This window comes from Somniosus microcephalus, chromosome 6, assembly GCF_052327205.1.
Source record: "Somniosus microcephalus isolate GS21.2 chromosome 6, FLI_Smic_1.0, whole genome shotgun sequence".
NCBI classification, from domain to species: domain Eukaryota; kingdom Metazoa; phylum Chordata; class Chondrichthyes; order Squaliformes; family Somniosidae; genus Somniosus; species Somniosus microcephalus.
The window spans coordinates 242,511,490-242,532,704 of NC_140992.1; the positions used below are offsets into that span (position 1 = coordinate 242,511,490).

Genomic DNA, 21,215 nt, shown 5'->3' on the forward strand with positions numbered 1-21,215 from the left:
GAAATTCAAGCTCTTCAGATACAGAGTATCAAAGTATACAAACAGAGAACAACGGAATAAAATTATTGCACTGTTCTGTATTGTGTATTTTGTTTATGTAACCGATGTAATTATGATTTTTAGTTTTTCACTTTAGTTGATGACCGGAACTAGACACCACCAATCCTTCTTTAATGAAGGCATACTGCATATATCCTAATTTGTACCCATTGTTCACTGTCTTACCATTGCAGTTTCTGGTGATATTGGGCCGAAATTTGTGATCTGAGGCACGAAAAAAAAAATCTGAAAGTACTCGTTGTCTTCGGGTCTTGGGCCTGCAGGCCTGTGTAAAGGCCCACGGATCCCAGGGGCGCAAGCGGTTCGGAAGCGGCCCTGGGATCATGTGGACCAGGCCAACCAATTAGAAAGGGGGATTTCTCATAAGCTTATGGGGCTTCCATTTACGAACGGAATCCCCAAAGCTTATGAGAAATCCCCATAAATAAATAATTAACATAATTCCAATAAAAATAAATATTGCCATGTTCAAAATTAATTAAAAGTCCCTTTGATTAAGCATTTAAAATTAAAATGTGATTTTTTGAAAAATTATATTTTAATTTGACCCACAATTTACACGAGCTAATTTCAATTTTTTTTAATGTTGTAATCACTTAAATTTTTTTAATTTAACATATTTATTGTAACCCAGGCGTAAGGGTTTCGTGGGCATTCATTGGGCAAATAGCCCAACTCTGTGCCAGCTTGGGCCGCATGCAGACGATCTGTCAAGTTTCTCCTTGACAGATCGCAAGTTCCGGGTTTTTGCCCGGAACTTGCGGGGCCATTCTGAGGACTTACGACTGCGGACGCTGTGCGTATACCATCTTCGGCCCTGCAAAATCCGGGCCATTGTGTTTATATTTAATAGTGTGCTTTCCCTACCTTTTAAATAAAGTACTTCTGAATAGATACATTCTAAATATTTTGTCATCAAAGTTCTCTTCTTCATGACCCCCTCTCCCCAAAAAAGCTGAAGTGTTGGGATCCATAGTCACTGTCTCTCCTGATGAACTCTTCTCTGTTAGGCAAAAATAATTGAGGATCATCATAGTACAAGATCACATCAGGTGTCTTTATGCTGTTTCCAGTTGGATGTTTATCTTTAATGCGTGCAGTCTGTGTCTTTTAAATGTAATTGCATCTAAAGGTGAATAGTTACCCGTAGCTTTGGTTCTACATAACCTAGAAAAGCAAAATTACCCAGCCTCAAAAAATTATTTTAAAAGTACGCCTGCAGTGTTGTTTTATTCTGTCCAGTTTTACTGAGCAAATGGAATTACAGTTTAAGCCCAAGATAAACTACTAATAAATAGTAAATTACGTAAACTCTGGCAAGTAATAAAACCGTTACTGAAATTCATGTGTTTAAAGTCCTACAGCTTCAATATTGATTTATGTTCCCTCTTTCTTAGCCCATTGCTGCACTGATGCAATGAGCTGAATCTCAGCTCTTTACTTTTCTGTTGAATCGAGTCTTTAATGTTCAGGGGAATAATTTATATTGAAAAAGAGCGATTTAATTTAGAATACATTAAAGCTTCACGTACACTTGTGGACAACTTTTTCCATCATAAATTCCCTATGTCCATACTTATAATGAACAGTCTATGTAAGCTTGTTGGGGGGAAAATTCGGTTGCTTTGCGCCTCCCGTTACAGGGCGCCAAGCAACTAGTGCCCAGGTGCAGTGCCGCCAACGCCTCCCATGAAATTCAGCGGGAGGTTAGCGTCGGCGGTAACCGTTAGCACCCCGCGGCGCTGCGCCTCCGGCGATGACCTCGTTTCCGTGCGCAGCGCCCCAGCCACGATCTTCACTAGCGCCCCCTGATTTACCGCCGGACGCTATGTCCAACGGGGTCAGGGAGGCCTACCTGTGGCTGGGGCGGCGGTAATTAAAGGCAAGGGACCGTGCGGCCATTTTTGTTGCTGGTTGCCTGCCAGCACCTGCCCCCGTTGCCATCCCCGGCCTCCTCGGCAGCCTCCTCCCCCCCCCCCCCCCCCCCCCCCCCAAACGGAGTGCCGGCTGCGCTCCGTGAGTCTGCCACTTCTTTTGAGTGCTGGGCTCTTTTGCCGGCACTCCAATCCCTGGTGGCCCAGCTGGGCCCCGGGTCGCGCTGTGCAAGGCCCCTCCCCTTTAAGAAGGGGAGGAAGGTCTGCAGTACCGCGGCACTATGTGCCGCGATATGCCCTCGCAGCGCCCCAAGAGGGAGGCGAGGCGCTTCTAGCAGCGCCCCGCTTCCCTCTTGGGGTGCTACTGATGAATTTTGGCCGCAGGGGTGCTAATTTTTTCAGGGCACTAAAAGTAGCGCCCAGGCGAAGTTAGCGCCCCAAAGGGGGCGCGACTCAATTTTCCCCCCCGTTGTGCTATAATAACATCCTTCTGCCAATGATAGCGTTGCAGCACCTAAGTTTTGCATCTCCCATCTCCTCAGGCTATACGACAGAGAAACTGCTATGCTCCAACCAACTCTACTTTCTGCTTTCCAAATTGCTGTATATTTTGCTATTTAACTATAAATAACACAAAATCTATGGAATATATAAAAATGACAGGTTGTCAGACTGGGGACACACAATTGCATCCATACGCCCATGCCCATTTATCTAAGCCCACTTCACTTGAAAACTACTTTTGTGTAGTGCCACGAGAGATTGACTAGTAATTTTATTAACATTTCTAGTATTGATTCAGGATTTTGAATATGAAAACTAAGTTTAGATAATTCAAAAAATATTCTTAAACCTCCACTGATGGCAAATATATCGGGTGCGGAGCCATTTGCTATAGTGAATGAATAAGTAATTCTGTTTTTATTACAATAGGATTTCAGGACTTTTACCAGTCTTGTGGTGATAGCATTCTGCATTCCATAATTTTATCAATTTTTCTATGAAAGTGGAAAGTCAGTGGCTTTGCTTGTACTATATGCTCCATAATCAGGCGGTTTATATATAACGAAGAAGTCAAATTCTTTTCTTGATATTAGATTCTGGAATTTTTACTCATGTTTTGGGAATTACATTCCAAGATTCTGTCCATTTTTTGGTGATTGCTGAAGATCACAATGATCATGTAGTGTGATACCTAACCATATATTCCAGCAAAGCTCCAAATTCAATCCCTGGCCTGTGCTGAGTGAGCCAATCTCAACCAATGCAGCATACAATTGGCAAGGAAAATGGAAATAAAAATCGGCCAGAGTTCGCACTCCTGATGGCTGTCTGGTTAGTGATCCTGCAAGAAATGTGTGTATGTGTGGATATTGGGTGAGACGCAACTGTGAATGTTCCATATTGTCAAATAACCTGTACTGACAGTTGGTGTCCATGTTCACGAATGAAAAACAGCAACATGGGTGAGGTACCAGTGAGTGACTGCCATCAGAAGATAGATAAGGAAGAAAACATGGACCTGAAAAAGTATGCTTTGGGGCTTTTGGCATATGTGCAGCATTAAACATCTCGCTCACCCCCAAAAATTGTTTTCTTTTCCAATTTTGCTTGCAGAGAAGCAGGGTCCAGAACGGAAACGAGTGAAGAAGGAGGTTGGAGCCAGAAAGTCTGGATTGTTTGGGGCAGGAATAAGAGCGGGCTGTCCACTTTCAGAACGGCAACAAGTTGCTTTGCTGATGCAAATGACGGCAGAAGAATCGGCAAACAGTCCAGGTCAGTTCTCTTAATGTGGTTGTTTGGGGGGGGGGGGGGGGGGGTAATATTTTATTTAGTTTCTTACTTTCTTATTACCCTACTTATAGTTTAAAATCATTTTTTTTCCTACAATGCCACACTTAAGATGGTTACACATTCATTTGAAAGCCAACATAGCATCTTGGGAAAGGGCTGCAGAAACTCTATTTTGGGAACAATGTATCCTTAATATGCTAATAATTTGATTGTAAAGTCGTTAAGTGAATGGAGCATCTGGCATTCACTTTACACATAAAACAAAATACTGCAGATGATGGAAATCAAACAAAAAGAGAATCCTGGAAATACTCAGCAAGTCAGACGCAGCATCTGTGAAGAGAAGTGCAAAGTTGATGTTTCAGGCATATCCATTCATCAGAACCCTCATACGAGCACAGTAGATGCAAAACCTGCCTGTTCAATTCCTCCCACACTACTGTCCAGGGACCCAAACACACCTGGGTGAGGCCGTTATTTACTTGTACTGCCTCCAATGTAGTATATTGTGTTCACTGCTCACGATACAATCTCCTCTAGATTGGTCGAGACTAAACTCAGATCAGATGATTGCTTTGCTGAACACCTCCATTCTGTCCACAAGCTCGACCCGCCGCCGCCTGTCGCTTGCCACTTTAGAACTCCATCCTACTCTGTTCTTGGCTTTGGCCTTTTATACTGTTCGAGTGAAGCTCAAAGTAAGCTCAAGAAACAGTACCTCATCTTTTTTGTAGGCATTTTTCAGCCATCTGGCCTTAATATTGACTATAGCAACTTCAGATCTTATCCATGCCTCCCATTTTCTCTGTGCTGGTAAAGTAGGTTGGGTGTAATAGTGCTTCCGTGGATGGGAGAAAGAGCGGGTTGGTGCTTAGGATGGCGATTCACAATCGGTACACCTCTACACTCCTTGGCCACCGATGCTTGCACTGCTTCTCCAGGTTTTATGCTCCCTTTCTCCAACTTGGGCAACCTGCTTTAACTATACACACATTCTCTGGGTCTCATATAGATCTTTTCTTTCATTTCTATCATCTTGCCTCCTTTCATCTTACATGCTCGAGGGGCTAAATGGCCTACTCCTGTTCCTATGTTGTGCTATTATCACCTGTCAGTTCACCATCTCCAAGTTGCTACCTAATTGCTTTACAGGCTTGTGTGTGGTGTGTGTGTGGTTTGTTTGTGTGTGTGTGCGCGCTTTTTTTGTGTATGTTTTGTTCCCCCCTGGTGTGATTAGTGACACTATGCGGCTACTTCCGAGTGTGGGATACAACCACTTCTGGTTCTGGGCCTCTGAAGATGTCCCATTCGGGCCGGACACCCAATGACTTCACGAAGTTCAAACAACCAGGAGCTGCTTGCCTTGCTGCCTGAAATAAATCTGTGCTGCTTATTTAAGGAGCTGTGGTATCTTTGTGCTTTTCTTTGTAAGAATCTGTCACTAATATGAGGAAAGTTGCATTTGGTGAGTTTGCTTGCAATTCGTAATGCTACAATTGATTAAACTACTTAAGTTGTATAATTGTAGTGATGCTGTTCTTTCTATGGTCTCGTAACGCTACAATTGATTCTGATTAACTACTTTAGTTCTATAATTGCAGTGCTATTAACCTCAGTAGTGATTCTTGTTAGTATCACCGGTGATATTCATCATAGTAGTAACTTGTGGTATCCTAACAATTACATGAGATTGGTGCTATGCTCTACGTGGCTTCACACTGTTCCTGGCTGCACTAGCCCACGTGAGCATAGCATGTTATGCCAAAATCATCTTGCAGAATCCTTCATGTTTTCATTCTGCACCTAGGGATTTTCAGTCATCTTCACAGTGTGAAAGTCTGCTAGTATAGCCTGCTACATGCCACCTATGGAGTCCAGTGCATTTGGTGTACTCTGTGTGGAAAATATCTGTGTCCTTTGTTTGATAACCTTTGTCTAGTGAGTGTCTAGAGTTTTCTTCCATGTGCTCGCCCTGTGCCCTTTGCTGCAATGTAAAGGTATAGCATGTATGGAAAGGTCCAAAATATGTCCTTTTGTTTACCACGCACCGAGATTTCCTCCATGTGCTCCCCTTTGTCCTTTGATGCACGTAAAGCCACAGCATGTTTGATTATGGTCCACTATATATCTTTTGTTCTCGGTGCACACGGACAAAGGGCACTGGGGGAGCACATGGAACAAATCTCTAGGCACCCACTTGACGAAGGGCACCAAACAAGGGATACAGAGGGTTTCACATGGAGCACCCCAAATGCACTGGTTTTCACATGCAGCATGTCGTAGACTATCCCCACGCACTTCTACACAGTGAAGACCTGAAAGATTCCCCAAGATGATTTCGGCATAACATATTGTACACGTGCGGGCGAGTGCAACCAGGAGAAATTAGGCCACGTGGAGCACGGTAACAGTCTTGTGTAACTATTAGGAGTCCACAAGTAATTACTATGATTAATTTAGTCATTGGTGATACTAATACGAATCAACACTGAGGTTAGTAGCACTGCAATTATAATACAACTAAAGTAGTGAATCAGACAAACAAATGTAGCATTGAGACCACATGGATCACAACACCATCTCGTATAACTACTAGAAACCCATTAACTTCTGAGATTAATATCACCACGGAGAATAATTCTACTGAGTTATACACCTAAAATAATTTCTCAAATCAGTTGTAGCACTATGAATTGCAAGCAAACTCACCAAAAGCAGCTATTTGAGTGTTTGTGCTTTTCTTTGCAAGGATCTGTCACTAAGACACCACAGCTCCTTAAATTAGCAGGACAGATTGATTTCAAGCAACAACTTCTGGCAGCAAGGCATGGGCCTCCTGGAAGGTTAAACGTCGCAGGTGAGGAAGTGACATCACTATCGCGTGCTTTGCACTGCTGCCAAGGCAAGGGCGAGAGGAGACGAGCTACAGCACTTCACGTGAGCTTGCACTGCCTGTGCATATATTTGAAGAGGTCCACGGGTCAGTTGCTGGGCTGGCATGGCAACGGTGGACAGGTCAGCAGTGTACAGGTGTTGATGGCGTTGTTGCTGATTCCTACCATCGCTCCACTGATGATTGGGAGAAGGTTAACAGGAAGGCAGCACTTGGCTGGATTAGTATTATCCTCTTTTTCTGGGTGATCAAACATATCGGAGCTTCACTGGAGCAGCTTGGCTATGTATGTGCCAAGCTCTGGTACAAGGGTCTTCTACACTTCAGCTGGGTTGTTCTCACGGCCTAGGATCTTTGTTGTTCCGCCCAGTGCACTGCGCGGCTTTCCAATGTCATGTGGAGTGAACTGAACAGGTTGAACGCTGGTACCTGTGATAGTCCGGACCTTGGGAGGAAGCCGAGCAGGATTGTACATTCAGCACCTCTGGCTGAAGATGCTTGCATACTTTGGTACCCCAATGCAGGGTTCTGCCCCATTTCAGGAATGAGGCACTGTGCGTAGTCTGAACTTTAGGGAGTGTTAGCACTGTGCAGTCTGAACTTGGGGGTATTAGCGCTGTGCATTGTCTGAACTCGCACTGTGCATTGTCTGAGCTGAGGTGTTATGCTGCAGTGCCACTATACACTGGCAACATCTTTGTGCTGTCGAGCAGTGCTTGAATGTAGCACTGCCTGCCTCCAGCCTGACTGCCTCTAACTGGATCAAACTACACATTACAGGCAGAATGCTGGGTGACTGGTATCCAATTGTACCTCCCACTTCCCTGTGCTGTCTGTATACCTGTGCACTAGAGGACATGACATTGCCCATAGACTCATTTTTTTTCTTCCCTCCCCCCCCCCCCCCCCCCCCCGCCTTCCATTCCTTATAAACTGATCATCTGTAATAGCTTCTAGTTCTGATAAATGGTTATGCCTGAAATATTCTCTTGTCACTTCTCTCCACAGATGCTATGTCAGACTTGCTGGTCTTGCCAACATTTTCTGGTTTTGATTTTTTTTTAAATCTAATTAGGAGGCCAGTAACTTTGTACTAGGTGGCATCAGAGTGTATCAATGGCTGAGACCATAGACCATGGCCCTGAAATTGCGGTCTCCCTGATGGCGTACTCCGAGTACGTGTCGTAATCCATTTGAAAGGCCCCACAACTTCCGGTTTTCCGCATGCGCCTTGACAGATCATCTGAACCACATGGAAAATCAGTATTGCTGGCGCAGAGTTGGGCTATTTGCCCAGCAATTGCCCACGAAACTCTTACGGCTGGTAAAATCAGGCTTGGGGCCTGCTTTCATCAGCATAAGGGTAAATATAAAGCCTCAAGTTAAACATTTAAAAATCAAAAGTTATGCACATACACTTTAAATTAGTTTATGAAAATATTGGCCCAGATTAAGATGATTAAAATTGTTTATCAAAAAATTACATTTTTATTGAGGTTGGTGCAATGAAGGGTCTTACGAATAAAATTGAAATTCAGTACATTTATTAGAATTATGTACATTGTATAATTATTTGGGGATTCCCTTCGTAAATGTTTGCAATGGAATCCTCCTTTGTCATTGGAAGACCGGGCCCAGGGATGCTTACGAACCGCCTGCGTCCCTGGGATCCGTGGGCCTTTATGCTGCCTTACCCTGGAGGCCTGAGACTGGAAGTCTATGCAGCCTGGGTGCCTGAAGGTAGGTTCAGAAAGGTTTCGCGGGCCAGAGGCGTACTCCGGAGGTACACCTCCCACCGTAACTTCTAGCCCAATATTAATCACTATGTATATTTACATTTCTTATCAAACACTGCAGGTTGCCACCACTTCACACAAAGGATAGAGAAAATCTGAAACTCTGCCCGAAAAGGCTGTGGATGCTCGGCTAATTGAAATTTTCAATACTAAGATTGATAGATTTTTGTTAATGGCTACATATAAGCTTAAATGGCATTCATCTGCCCTGGAGCCCTGGCTGGATCACATTAAGTTGTGCCATTGTGCCCTGTCCATGGCCAAAACCACTTACTACTCCAAGGTTATCCTAAAGAACAGAAACAAGTCCAAATCTTTTTTCTCCATTACTAACTGCCTCCTCAGACTTCTTCCTACTTCACCCCTTAACTTCATCTTGGCCTCAAAATGTAAGGAACTCATTTTTTGTCCAAAACCGAGGTTATCCTCATTGGACCACTGATACTTTGCTCCCAAATCTTCCCTCAGCTGCCTTCACCCTTCACGTTCTTTGAAATGTCTCCCTCCCATCTCTTCTCGGCTCACTTATCTCGTCCATTAAGTCCACCACATGTTTTCTCGATCTCCTTCCTCCAAGCCCAGCTCTTGACCACGCAACTACACTTCCTCAACCCCCCTGTTTGACAGCATCATGAACCTGCCTCTCTCACCTGGCACTGTACCCACCTTCAAAACCCCAGTCATCACTCCCTCAAAAAACCCACCCAAAACCCATTCACTCCCTAAAACTATTGCCCTATTTTAAATCTTCTCATCCTCTAAATTTCTGGAATGTGGTGTTGCATTACAATTATGCTCTCGCCTCTTCACTTTTTAATTGAGTTCCTACAGTTTGACTTCCATCCCACCCATAGTACTTAGATCACACTGGTGAATAATAAACAACATCCTGTGCAACCATGACTTCCTGTCTCTTCCCATCCTCCTTGACACCTCACTCCTGCCTTTGATACAGTGGACCACTCAGTTCTCCTCCAGCATCTCTCCTATGTGGTCAACTTCTTGGGCACTACTCTCTCCTAGTTCCACAATCTCACTTGACAATGCAGGCATTACATTGGTGCCAGTAGCATTTCCTCCTCTGCTTCCCTGGTCACCTCCAGGACATCCTGGGGGTTCATTCTCAGCTGTCTTCTCTTCACTATTTAAATGCTACCTGTGGCACATTACCCGGATGTGTGAGGTTGAGGTCAGCTTCCACGTGTATGTTGACTGATCCAGCTCTACCTTGCTGTCTCCTCTAGTGACCCAAAAGTATTTGTTTGTTTCTTAAATTGCCTATCTGATACCAAGATCTGGATGAACCAGTTGAAAGTCAGCAAGAATGAGGCCATCTTCTTGGGTGTCAGTCAGCACTTCAGGTCTCTGGAATTCTCTAACTCGTTCCTTCTACCTTGCTACCATTCTCCCTCCTTCCTCAAAACTCTTTTCACCTGTAACCCATCCTAGCCTGTGAATTACCCTTGTTTTACCCATGTTCAGTATCCATTGTCTCCCTTTCCTCGTAAAGTTCTTTGAGACATCTTTCTGCACTGGAGGAGTGCTATACAAATACAAGTTATTGCTGTTAGTCCCTCTCTCTTTACCTCTCTCGTGACACTCTGCCCCTCTGTCTGATTTCCTTTATCCTTTGGCTCACTCCCTCTATCCCCCTTCGTTTAATTATTTTCTTTCTCATTCACTCACCACATGCACACTCTATTTTATAAACTTGCATGGCATCTGTATTCCAGGTAACACCTCTGGCTTCTGTTCTGCAGCAGAGGCAGCTTAAAGCTTTGGGACTGTGGCATCAGCAGTTATGTCACTTCCCAAAATCTGAAATAAAAACAGAAAATGCCGGAAATACTCAGCATAGAAGATAGGAGTAGGCCATTCGGCCCCTCGAGCCTGCGCCGCCATTCAATGCGACCATGGCTGATCATCCAAATTCAGTACCCTGTCCCTGCCTTCTCCCCATATCCCTTGATCCCTTTAGCCTTAAGAAATATATCCAACTCCTTCTTGAATATACAGGAAACTTTCTGGTATCCGGCACTGACGGGACCAAGCTGGTGCCGTACCATCAAAACTGCTGTAGAAACCAGCGCTAATGTTAAAACATACGGAGCTTCTGAGCTCCGTGTGAATCAACAAACCCTGTTGCTTAGCAACAGCTTCAAAACAGTCGGCCGCAGCTTAAAAGCGTCTCTGTAGCTAAGCAACAGCTTCAGCTAGACCTTGCAGAGCCTGACTGGAACAAAAAGCAACGAGAAGTAAAAAAACTTATAGGAAACGGCTCCTGAATTTTGCCGGTAGATAGAGCTTTCCGGACATTTAACCTCCGGTTAAACGAAAGCTTCCTGTATTTAATGAATTGGCCTCTACTGCCTTCTGTGGTAGAGAATTCCACAGGTTCACCACTCTCTGGGTGAAGAAATTCCTCCTCATTTCTGTCCCAAATGGCTTACCCCTTATCCTTGGACTGTGGCCCCTGGTTCTGGATTCCCCGACCATTGGGAACATCCTTCCTGCATCTAGTCTGTCCAGTCCTGTCAGAATTTTATAAGTTTCAATGAGATCCCCTCTCATTCTTCTAAACTCCAGCGAGTATAAGCCCAATCGACCCAATCTCTCCTCATATGTCATTCCTGCCATCCCAGGTATCCGCCTGGTGAATCTTCGCTGAACTCCTTCCATGGCAAGAACATCCTTCCTCAGATAAGGCGACCAAAACTGCACACAATACTCAAGATGTGGTCTCACCAAGGCCCTGTACAACTGCAGCAAGACATCCTTGTTCCTGTACTCGAACCCTCTTGCTACAAAGGCCAACATACCATTTGCCTTCTTAACTGCCTGCTGCACCTGCATGCTTACCTTCAGCGACTGGTGCACAAGGACACCCAGGTCTCGTTGCACTTCCCCTTCTCCCAATCTATTGCCATTCAGATAATAATCTGCCTTCCTGTTTTTGCCACCAAAGTGGATAACCTCGCATTTATCCACGTTATATTGCGTCTGCCATGCTTCTGCTCAATCACCCAACCTGTCCAAATCATCCTGGAGTTTCTCGGCATCCTCCTCACAGCACACACGCCCACCCAGCTTTGTGTCATCTGCAAACTTGGAGATATTACATCTAGTTCCCTTGTCTAGATCATTAATATATATTGTGAATAGCTGGGGTCCAAAGACCGATCCCTGCGGTACCCCACTAGTCACTGCCTGCCACTCGGAAAAAGACCCATTTATTTCCAACTCTTTGCTTTCTGTCTGCCAACTAGTTCTCTATCCAAGTCAATACCTTGGCCCCAATCCCATGTGCCTTAACTTTACACGTTAATCTCTTATGCGGGACCTTATCGAAAGCCGTTTGAAAGTCCAAATACACCACATCCACTGATTCTCCCTTTTATCTATTTTACCAGTTACATCCTCAAAAAATTCCAGTAGATTAATCAAGCACAATTTACCTTTTGTAAATCCATGTTGCCTTTGTCCGATCCTGTCACTGTTTTCCAAGTGCTCTGCTATTACATCTTTTATAATGGACTCTAGCATTTTCCCCACTACCGATATCAGGCTTCCGCGTAATTCCCCGTTTTCTCTCTACCACCTTTTTTGAATAGTGGGGTTACATTAGCTACCCTCCAATCCATGGGTACTGTTCCAGATTCCGTCGAATGTTGGAAGATGATCAGCAATGCATCTACTATTTCTAGGGCCACTTCCTTAAGTACTCCTAGGATGTAGATTATCAGGCCCTGGGGATTTATCTGCCTTCAATCCCGTCAATTTCCCTAACACCATTTCCCTATAAATACTTTCAGTTCCTCCCTTTCATCAGACCCTATGTTCCCCAACATCTCTGGGAGGTTATCTGTGTCCTCCTTTGTGAAGACAGAACCAAAATATGTATTTAATTGGTCTGCCATTTCTTTGTTCCCCATTATAAATTCCCCTGATTCTGACTGCAAGGGACCAATGCTTGAGTTTACCAATCTTTTTCTCTTCACATATCTATAAAAGCTTTTACAGTCAGTTTTTATGTTCCCTGCAAGCTTACTCTCATTCTATTTTCCCCTCCTTAATTAATCCCTTTGTCCTCCTTTGTTGAATCCTAAACTGCTCCCAATCCTCAGGTTTACTGCTTTTTCTGGCCAATTTATATGTCCTCTCCTTGAATCTTATGCTATCCCTAATTTTCCTTGTTAGCCACGGTTGAGTCACCTTTTTAAAAAAATTTATGCCAAACTGGGATGAACAAATTCTGTAGTTCATCCATGCGGTCTTTGAATGTTTGCCATTGTCTATCCACCGTCAACCCTTTGAGTGACATTCCCCAAACAATCCTACCCAACTCGCGCCTCATACCATCGTAGTTTCCTTTATTTAAATTCAGGACCCTAGTCTCTGAGTCAACTACTTCACTCTCCATCTTAATGAAGAATTCTATCAGCAGGTCAGGCAGCATCTGTGGAGAGAGAAACAGAGTTAACTTTAACTCAGTTTCTCTCTCCAGTTTCTCTCTCCAAAGATGCTGCCTGAACTGCTGAGTATTTCCAGCATTTTCTGTTATTATTTCAGATTTTTAGCACCTGGAGTATTTTGCTTTTGTGTTTACTTGTCTCTGGACTGGTTGAGTGTGCATAGTGGGTCCCCTGGACATGGTACTGCATTCAGGCTAGAATTAGATCAAAAATAATTCCACAAACTTGTACTAGTTTGCCTTATGGCATGTCCATGTCAGAACCATTGTTAATTATGAAGTGAAATCATGACCCATGCCCACTCATTCCCAAACGGTACTTGTTCATGGTAAACAGAAATATTTGGAATTTCACCTCTGGATGATGCTCGGTTTTTCCAACCGGTGAAATAGAATATCCGATTCTTTACAGTTTCAGTGGGGTAAAAACGTTCCCTGGCTTGCAACTAATCCTGCCATGTATCATTTTTCCAAGTATGTCTCCAATTTTCCAAAGAGACCAATATAGATTTCTGCTACTCTTGCTGCAGTTCAGCACTTTGGCCTATTCAAATTTCTCTCTCCACTTCCCTTCTCCCTTCTACCCCACATCTGCTCCAAAATAACACTTGATCAAGGGCTGCTCTTTAGATATTTGAGAAAATCATGAATCATCTTAACCTGGAGATTGGGCATATTCACAAGAGGTCTGTGGTCTACACCATTTTCTAGAGCAAACGCTGCCCAAATTACTACTTCAAGTTGACATCAGTTATGTTCTGTTTTGACACACATGAAGTTATACTTTCAGATCACTTCATAGGTAAAGAAAAGGAGAGAGATAATTGAACATCAGAATTGCAGCAAAAAGTTTGGAGGAATACACAAACATTAATGACTGTGAACAGATCGAAGAATCTTGGATGTTTCAGATCATAAGATGGAGAATGAAGTAGTTGACTCAGAGACTAGGGTCCTCAATTTAAATAAAGGAAACTACGATGGTCTGAGGAGCGAGTTGGGTAGGATTGATTGGGGAATGGCACTCAAAGGGTTGACGGTGGATAGGCAATGGCAAACATTCAAAGACCGAATGGATGAGCTACAGACTTTGTTCATCCCAGTTTGGTATAAAAATAAAACAAAAAAGGTGACTACCGTGGCTAACAAGGGAAATTAGGGATAGCATAAGATCCAAGGAGAGGACATATAAATTGGCCAGAAAAAGCAATAATCCTGAGGATTGGGAGCAGTTTAGGATTCAACAAAGGAGGACAAAGGGATTAATTAAGAAAGGGAAAATAGAATATGAGAGTAAGCTTGCAGGGAACATAAAAACTGACTGTAAAAGCTTTTATAGATATGTGAAGAGAAAAAGATTGGTGAAGTCAAGCGTAGGTCCCTTGCAGTCAGAATCAGGGGAATTTATCATGGGGAACAAAGAAATGGCAGACCAACTAAATACATATTTTGGTTCTGTCTTCACAAAGGAGGACACAAATAACCTCCCAGAGATGCCGGGGAACATAGGGTCTGATGAAAGGGTGGAACTGAAAGGAATCAGTATTTGTAGGGAAATGGTGTTAGGAAAATTGATGGGACTGAAGGCCGATAAATCCCCAGGGCCTGATAATCTACATCCCAGGGTACTTAAGGAAGTGGCCCTAGAAATAGTAGATGCATTGCTGGTCATCTTCCTGAACTCGATAGACTCTGGAACAGTACCCATGGATTGGAGAGTAGCTAATGTTACCCCACTATTCAAAAAAGGTGGTAGAGAAAAAGCAGGGAATTATAGACCGGTAAGCCTGACATCGGTAGTGGGGAAAAATGCTAGAGTCCATTATAAAAGATGTAATAGCAGAGCACTTGGAAAGCAGTGACAGGATCGGACGAAGTCAACATGGATTTACAAAAGGTAAATCATGCTTGACTAATCCACTGGAATTTTTTGAGGATGTAACTGGTAAAATAGATAAGGGAGAACCAGTGGATGTGGTGTATTTGGACTTTCAGAAGGCTTTCGATAAGGTCCTGCATAAGAGATTAGCGTGCAAAATTAAGGCACATGGGATTGGGGGCAAGGTATTGACTTGGATAGAGAACTGGTTGGCGGACAGAAAGCGAAGAGTTGGAATAAACGGGTCGTTTTCCGAGTGGCAGGCAGTGACTAGTGGGGTACCGCAAGGATCGGTCCTAGGACCCCAGCTGTTCACAATATATATTAATGATCTGGACGAGGGAATTGGATGTAATATCTCCAAATTTGCGGATGACACAAAGCTGGGTGGGAGGGTATGCTGTGAGAAGGATGTCGTGAAACTCCAGTACGATTTGGACAGGTTGGGTGATTGGGCAGAAACATGGCAAATGCACTATAATGTGGATAAATGTGAGGTTATCCACTTTGGTGGCAAAAACAGGAAGGCAGATTATTATCTGAATGGCAATAGATTGGGAGAAGGGGAAGTGCAAAGAGACCTGGGTGTTCTTGTGCACCAGTCGCTGAAGGTAAGCATGCAGGTGCAGCAGGCGGTTAAGAAGGCAAATGGTATGTTGGCCTTCGTAGCAAGAGGGTTCGAGTACAGGAACAAGGATGTCTTGCTGCAGTTGTACAGGGCCTTGGTGAGACCGCACCTTGAGTATTGTGTGCAGTTTTGGTCGCCTTACCTGAGGAAGGACGTTCTTGCCATGGAAGGAGTGCAGCGAAGATTCACCAGGCGGATACCTGGGATGGCAGGAATGACATATGAAGAGAGATTGTGTCGATTGGGCTTATACTCACTGGAGTTTAGAAGATTGAGAGGGGATCTCATCGAAACCTATAAAATTCTGTCAGGCCTGGACAGACTAGATGCAGGAAGGATGTTTCTGATGGCCGGGGAGTCCAGAACCAGGGGTCATAGTCTAAGGATAAGGGGTAAGCCATTTAGGACTGAAATGAGGAGGAATTTCTTCACCCAGAGAGTGGTGAACCTGTGGAATTCTCTGCCACAGAGGGCGGTGGAGGCCAGTTCATTAAATATATTCAAGAAAGAGTTGGATATATTTCTTAAGGCTAAAGGGATCAAGGGATATGGGGAGAAGGCAGGGACAGGGTACTGAATTTGGATGATCAGCCATGATCTCAGTGAATGGCGGAGCAGGCTCGAAGGGCCGAATGGCCTACTCCTGCTCCTATCTTCTATGTTTCTATAAACCAGAATGTAATGGACACTCCAAGCTGACTCCATACTGTCTTATATACAAGTCTATATCTCATCCCACCAGAGGGCCTCAGACCTCAACTTTGGACTGTTGCACATTGGCTCCTCCCTGTCCTCTATTTGCAACCATGACATGTCTCCTCCTCTCTGCAATGACTATGTAACCCAAATTGCCTCTGAACATTTGTATGTGCATTTTGTCTGCCGCTTTGGACTTTAGCCCATTACTTCTATCTCCTTTATGTTCTCAACCAATGTTCCCTGTAGTTTTTTGGGGGAGGCCGCGCAGCTCCTTTAACGGGCTGCACAGCTACACTTCAAAATACCGCGCCTGCGTGGTTTTTCTATTTAAAAGCTGGCAAGCCGGCACAGTGGCACCCCTGGAGGGGACATTCCTCGATCTTTTCTCTCCCCTCTCCGTGTATTCCTTTGCTCAGCCATACCAATTTCATTTCTCCCCCATCAGATACTTTGCCTTACCTCTATTGCTCTGTCATCTTCTATTGAAATGTGGATTCAACTATCGTTTCCGCACACGCTCTCTCGCTCGCACACACTCTCACTCATCGTCTATCTCCTCCAATGCTTACCTTGTCCATGAAACCCACCTCCTGCTCCTTTGACCCATTTCCACTAAACCCCTAAGCACTCTGGTGCCCATGCTAGCTAATATTGTAAATGGTTCTCTCTCCTCAGACACCTACCCCCTCACTTTCAAAACCACCATCATCACTCGGGCACATCCCTTCTGTCCTTGCAAACACCTTCAACCAAAGAAAGTTTGCCTGTTATGTTGTGGTTGATGGTGTACTTTGCTATTCTGCACCTCTCACATCAGGACTAAGTGCACCTGAACAAAGCATTAAAAAAGCACAATACATTAAGTCCAAGAGGTTGCAGAAACTTTCAGATGACTAAAATGGGCAACCATATTTGTCATCATTGTTATCCCAAGGATAAATAAGTTTATAACCTTTTAATATAACTAGCCTACAGATAACCAAAAAGTTATGTGTGCACAGATCGTACGCCAAAGCATCCCTCGCAGTCAATTCTTGGACAGAAGAGAACACCAAGTTCTGCCTCCAAAACCAAAGACAAAGTAAATAAGAGAAATGAACGTGGAGAGACGCGACTTCACAGAGCTGCCATTCGGGGAGATGCACGGCGGATAAAAGAACTCATAAGCGAAGGTGCAGATGTAAATGTGAAAGACTTTGCAGGTAACGTAACTATCAAGTGGGCAATCATTTTTTTTGAAAAGCTTAATATAAGCGAAGTGTTGTGCATCGAATGAATAATTCAGCAATTTAGTTGTCTGCTTGCCACTGCTATGTTTGTTAGCAGTAGGGAGAGAAAATGGAGGAAGGAGGAAAAATATGTACTATTGGATCAAATATATGATGCTTATCCCAAACAATGTTGGCTGTATGATTTATTTCTAGTGCTGAGCTATGTTCTAGTTACTCACTTCTGTGCTGTAAGCTTTGCTGGTTCAGAGCATTTTAGGAGAAGTGCATTAGTCCATGCCAAGGATACTCAAGGGCATATGGAATCACTTTTTCCTCTTTAAACCCCACCTTTTGGATTTCATCCAACCACATAGCAACTGATGATAAGCAGGCGACTCACCCCCACTCATATGCTAATGATAAAAGGGGCAAATCTGTATCCATGGCATTATTACATCATGACAACCTCTGGTAAGCATGCTTTTTATCAAATGAGCTATTGGCCAACATTACTGTCAGGAATTAATTTGACAAGTTAACAATGTTTGTCAATTCTCCTAGCTACAGGAAATTATCAGTGACAATATGGACAGTAAAAGGCACAGAACTACATTTAGTTGCTCAAAGAACTCAGTTGCACTCATCACAGCAGTTAATAGACTTAAACTGCACATTTAATTTGGATCATGAACTTCCAAATGCACTCACTTGGGGCAAGTATTCTACTGCCATGCTACCAAACTCTTACCTTTTGTTTTATTGGCTAAATTTCCAAATCCAGTATATAAAATGAATCTGTTCTGTTAGTTGCACGTTTGTTGAGGTTGGAGAGACTATATAAGGAAAATAACACAGATTTTATTTTGAAAAAAATTGAACACTACAGCTGCCATGAGTATTTGTTAAAATAAAATATACTGAGGTGCTGAATAAGCAAGTTGTTCCTTGGGATATTTAAGAGTTGGTTTGATTATGTTTTCAGGTGTGAGCATCGTCCTAGGGTCCTTTGTATGTGACCTCAGCACCTGCTGCTAGAAACTTCTAGCAGCAGGTGCTGAGGTCAATACAAAAGGCCTGGACGATGACACACCTCTCCATGATGCAGCTAACAATGGTCACCGCAAGGTCTGTGCAAGTTGATAGTTCTTGTGTTTAAAGCTTTGTTCTTTGATTTTGAGAAATATATCGGTTGTTGACAAAGGAGTACTGATTGCAGCAATTCCAGTTCTACAAAGAAGGGTGTTTCTCATGTAGAATTTCTTCATTACTGCACTGATTGGAAATTTCTACAGCATATGCATCTCCACAGGGGCTCTTTTCTCCCCTCCCCCCACCCCCCAACACAAAAGAAAGGTGGCTACCAGTTGACAGTAGTTTGTTTTTAAGCTCCTATTTGTGTGATATTGTGACGTTCCAATAGTATACCCCAAATACTCAATTCAATTCAATTCAATTCAAATTGCTTTATTGGCATGACAAATTACATCTTATGTTGCCAAAGCATCGAAAAACATTCATGTTCGTACACAAAAATACAGATCTATCCATACAGATCTCCCCATTCATTGTTTCACATCTGTTCAACATATATGTCATCTCCCAGGCCACATTAATGGAGCAAAAAGCACGGTGTTGGCCATGGTTCAGTGGTAGCGCACTCACCTCTGAGTCAGAAGGTTGTGTATTCAAGTCCCACTCCAGAAACATGAGCACACAATCCAGCCTGACATTCCAGTGTAGTGCTGAGGGAGTGCTGTACTGTCAGAGGTGCTGTCTTTTTGGATGAGATGTTAAACCAAGGCCATGTCTGCCCTCTCAGGTGGACGTAAAAGATCTCGTGGCACTATTCGAAGACGAGCCAGGGGAGTTATCCCCATGTTCTGGCCATATTTATCCCTCAACCAATATCACTCAGCTGTTTGTGGGATCTTGCTGTGCGCAAATTGGTTGCTGCGTTTCCTTACGTTACAACAGTAACTGCACTTCAAAAAAGTACTTTGTTGACTGCAAAGTGCTTTGGGACATCCAGCGGTTGTGAAAGGCGCTAGATAAATGCAAGTTCGTTCTTTCTTTCAAGCACAGCAAGTGCATAGATTTTTCCCTTTATAACATTTAGAAATTATGTCCAAAAATATTCCTGCCAACTTGGACAAAGGAGATGCAGTGAATGTTACATATGCAAATATTATCATTTAACAAGTATTCATATCACTGATTTATTAAGGTAAAGCCTGTGAAATTTGGGTTAGGTGAAGAGCTAAATAGAAATTGGCTCAAAACAGAAACCGGGTAGCTATAAATGGAAACATTTCACGCTGGAAAAAGAGTTCAAAGTAGCGATACTCCAGGGGTCAGTCTCTAATCTTCTATACATATAAACGGATACATCTGTCTGTCTGTGCCTATCTGTCTGTCTGTTTGTCCTTCGGTGTGCGTCTGTCCGGCTATGCACTCGAAAGTTATAGAGCGTACCTACGCGTGCGTTACGTCAAAAGAAAGCTTAGCGTTCCAAAACGGACGTAAGCGTATTTACGTTTCGGCCGGACAAAAATTGCACCCGCGGTAGCCAAAAAACGTTCAAAATTCCGCTCATTAGCATCTCATTATCCGCTCATTAGCGATAGAGTGACGTCGAGGTCGACCAATCGTACGCCGGGTTCCTGGCGCGTGCGGGCGGGCCCTCCTACAGTCGAGTGACGGGACGATTGACCAATCCTACGCTTCGGTGACCTGACGGTCGACCAATCGGTGCGTGTGTGGGCGGGCCTTATCGTTCTGAACCGAAGTGAGTAGCCGCCATCTTGCTTCCATTCTTTTTCCCGCTTTCTGCGTCTTTCTTTTCAAATATACATTTCCAGCAAAAAAAAATTGCTTTTATTAAATTGTTTTAAAAAAAAACTTCATTCATTTGTAAATATTTTCTCTAACCTGAAGATTCTTTTTCCTACCTTTCCCCGTTTTTGTAAGGCCTCAAAGCCTGGGCCTCTCCTGCCCAGCCACGCCCGAGCTAGGTAATTGTCCCACGGCTTCTGCTAGGCTCCCCCCCCCCCCCCCCCCCCCCCCTCCAGGTGTCACGTTTCCCGGGGCAACTGCGTCAGCCACGAGGGTCACGGGACAAACACAGGGTGCGCGCACAGCAGGAGCAGCTGAGACGCGACGTCTCTCTCTGTTCCCCGCTCGGCTCGGGCGGGGGGGGGGGGGCGGGGCTCTCGGGAGTGCGGATCTCGGGCGGGGCTTGGAGAGCGGGAAGGGTTACCCCGGCAACCGGGCCCGCCGGCCGTCTCTCACAGCCGCAATCGGCGGTCTTGAAGCCAGCTCGGGAGGGCGGGGCTCCGGAGAGCGGGAGGCCGGTGCTCGGGAGGGCGGGGCTCGGGACATCGGGGGGCGGGGCTCGCGACATCGGGGGGGCGGGAGATCGGGGGGCGGGACATCGGGAGATTGGGGGGCGGGACATCAGGAGATCGCAGATCGGAGGGTGGGACATCGGGGGGGCGGGACATGGGGGCGGGACATCGGGGACTCCCCCTCTCCTCCTCCCCCCCCTCCTCCCCCTCCACCCCCCCTCCCTCCTCCCCCCTCCCTTCTCCCTCCTCCCCCCTCCCTTCTCCCCCCCCCCTTCTTCCCCCCTTCCCTCCCTCCCCCCTTCCCTCCCTCCCCCCCATTCCCCCCTCTTTTCCCCCTCCTTCTTCTCCCCCCCTTCTTCTCCCCCCTTCCCCCCAGTCGCTCTCTCTCTTCCCCCCCCAGTCGTGCTCTCTCTTCCCCCCAGTCGCTCTCTCTCTTCCCCCCCCAGTCGCTCTCTCTCTTCCCCCCCCAGTCGCTCTCTCTCTTCCCCCCCCAGTCGCTCTCTCTCTTCCCCCCCAGTCGCTCTCTCTCTTCCCCCCCAGTCGCTCTCTCTCTTCCCCCCCAGTCG

General features: G+C 44.8%; 2 protein-coding genes across 2 annotated transcripts in view; both read left to right on the forward strand.

Annotated features, from left to right (window-relative positions):
- LOC147116585 (ankyrin repeat domain-containing protein 11-like) overlaps nt 1–3,691 on the forward strand; it is a 194,983-nt gene extending 191,292 nt beyond the window's left edge. Inside the window, exon 6 of the mRNA XM_085991651.1 lies at nt 3,552–3,691. Coding sequence (XP_085847777.1) covers nt 3,552–3,581 — 30 coding nt within the window. The 3' untranslated portion in view covers nt 3,582–3,691. The remainder of the gene's footprint in view (nt 1–3,551) is intronic.
- Nucleotides 3,680–21,215, forward strand: part of ankrd11 (ankyrin repeat domain 11) — a 64,070-nt gene continuing 46,534 nt past the window's right edge. Inside the window, exons 1-4 of the mRNA XM_085992053.1 lie at nt 3,680–3,710; nt 6,478–6,585; nt 17,096–17,301; nt 18,341–18,430. Of these exons, the coding sequence (XP_085848179.1) occupies nt 3,680–3,710; nt 6,478–6,585; nt 17,096–17,301; nt 18,341–18,430 (435 nt within the window). The remainder of the gene's footprint in view (nt 3,711–6,477; nt 6,586–17,095; nt 17,302–18,340; nt 18,431–21,215) is intronic.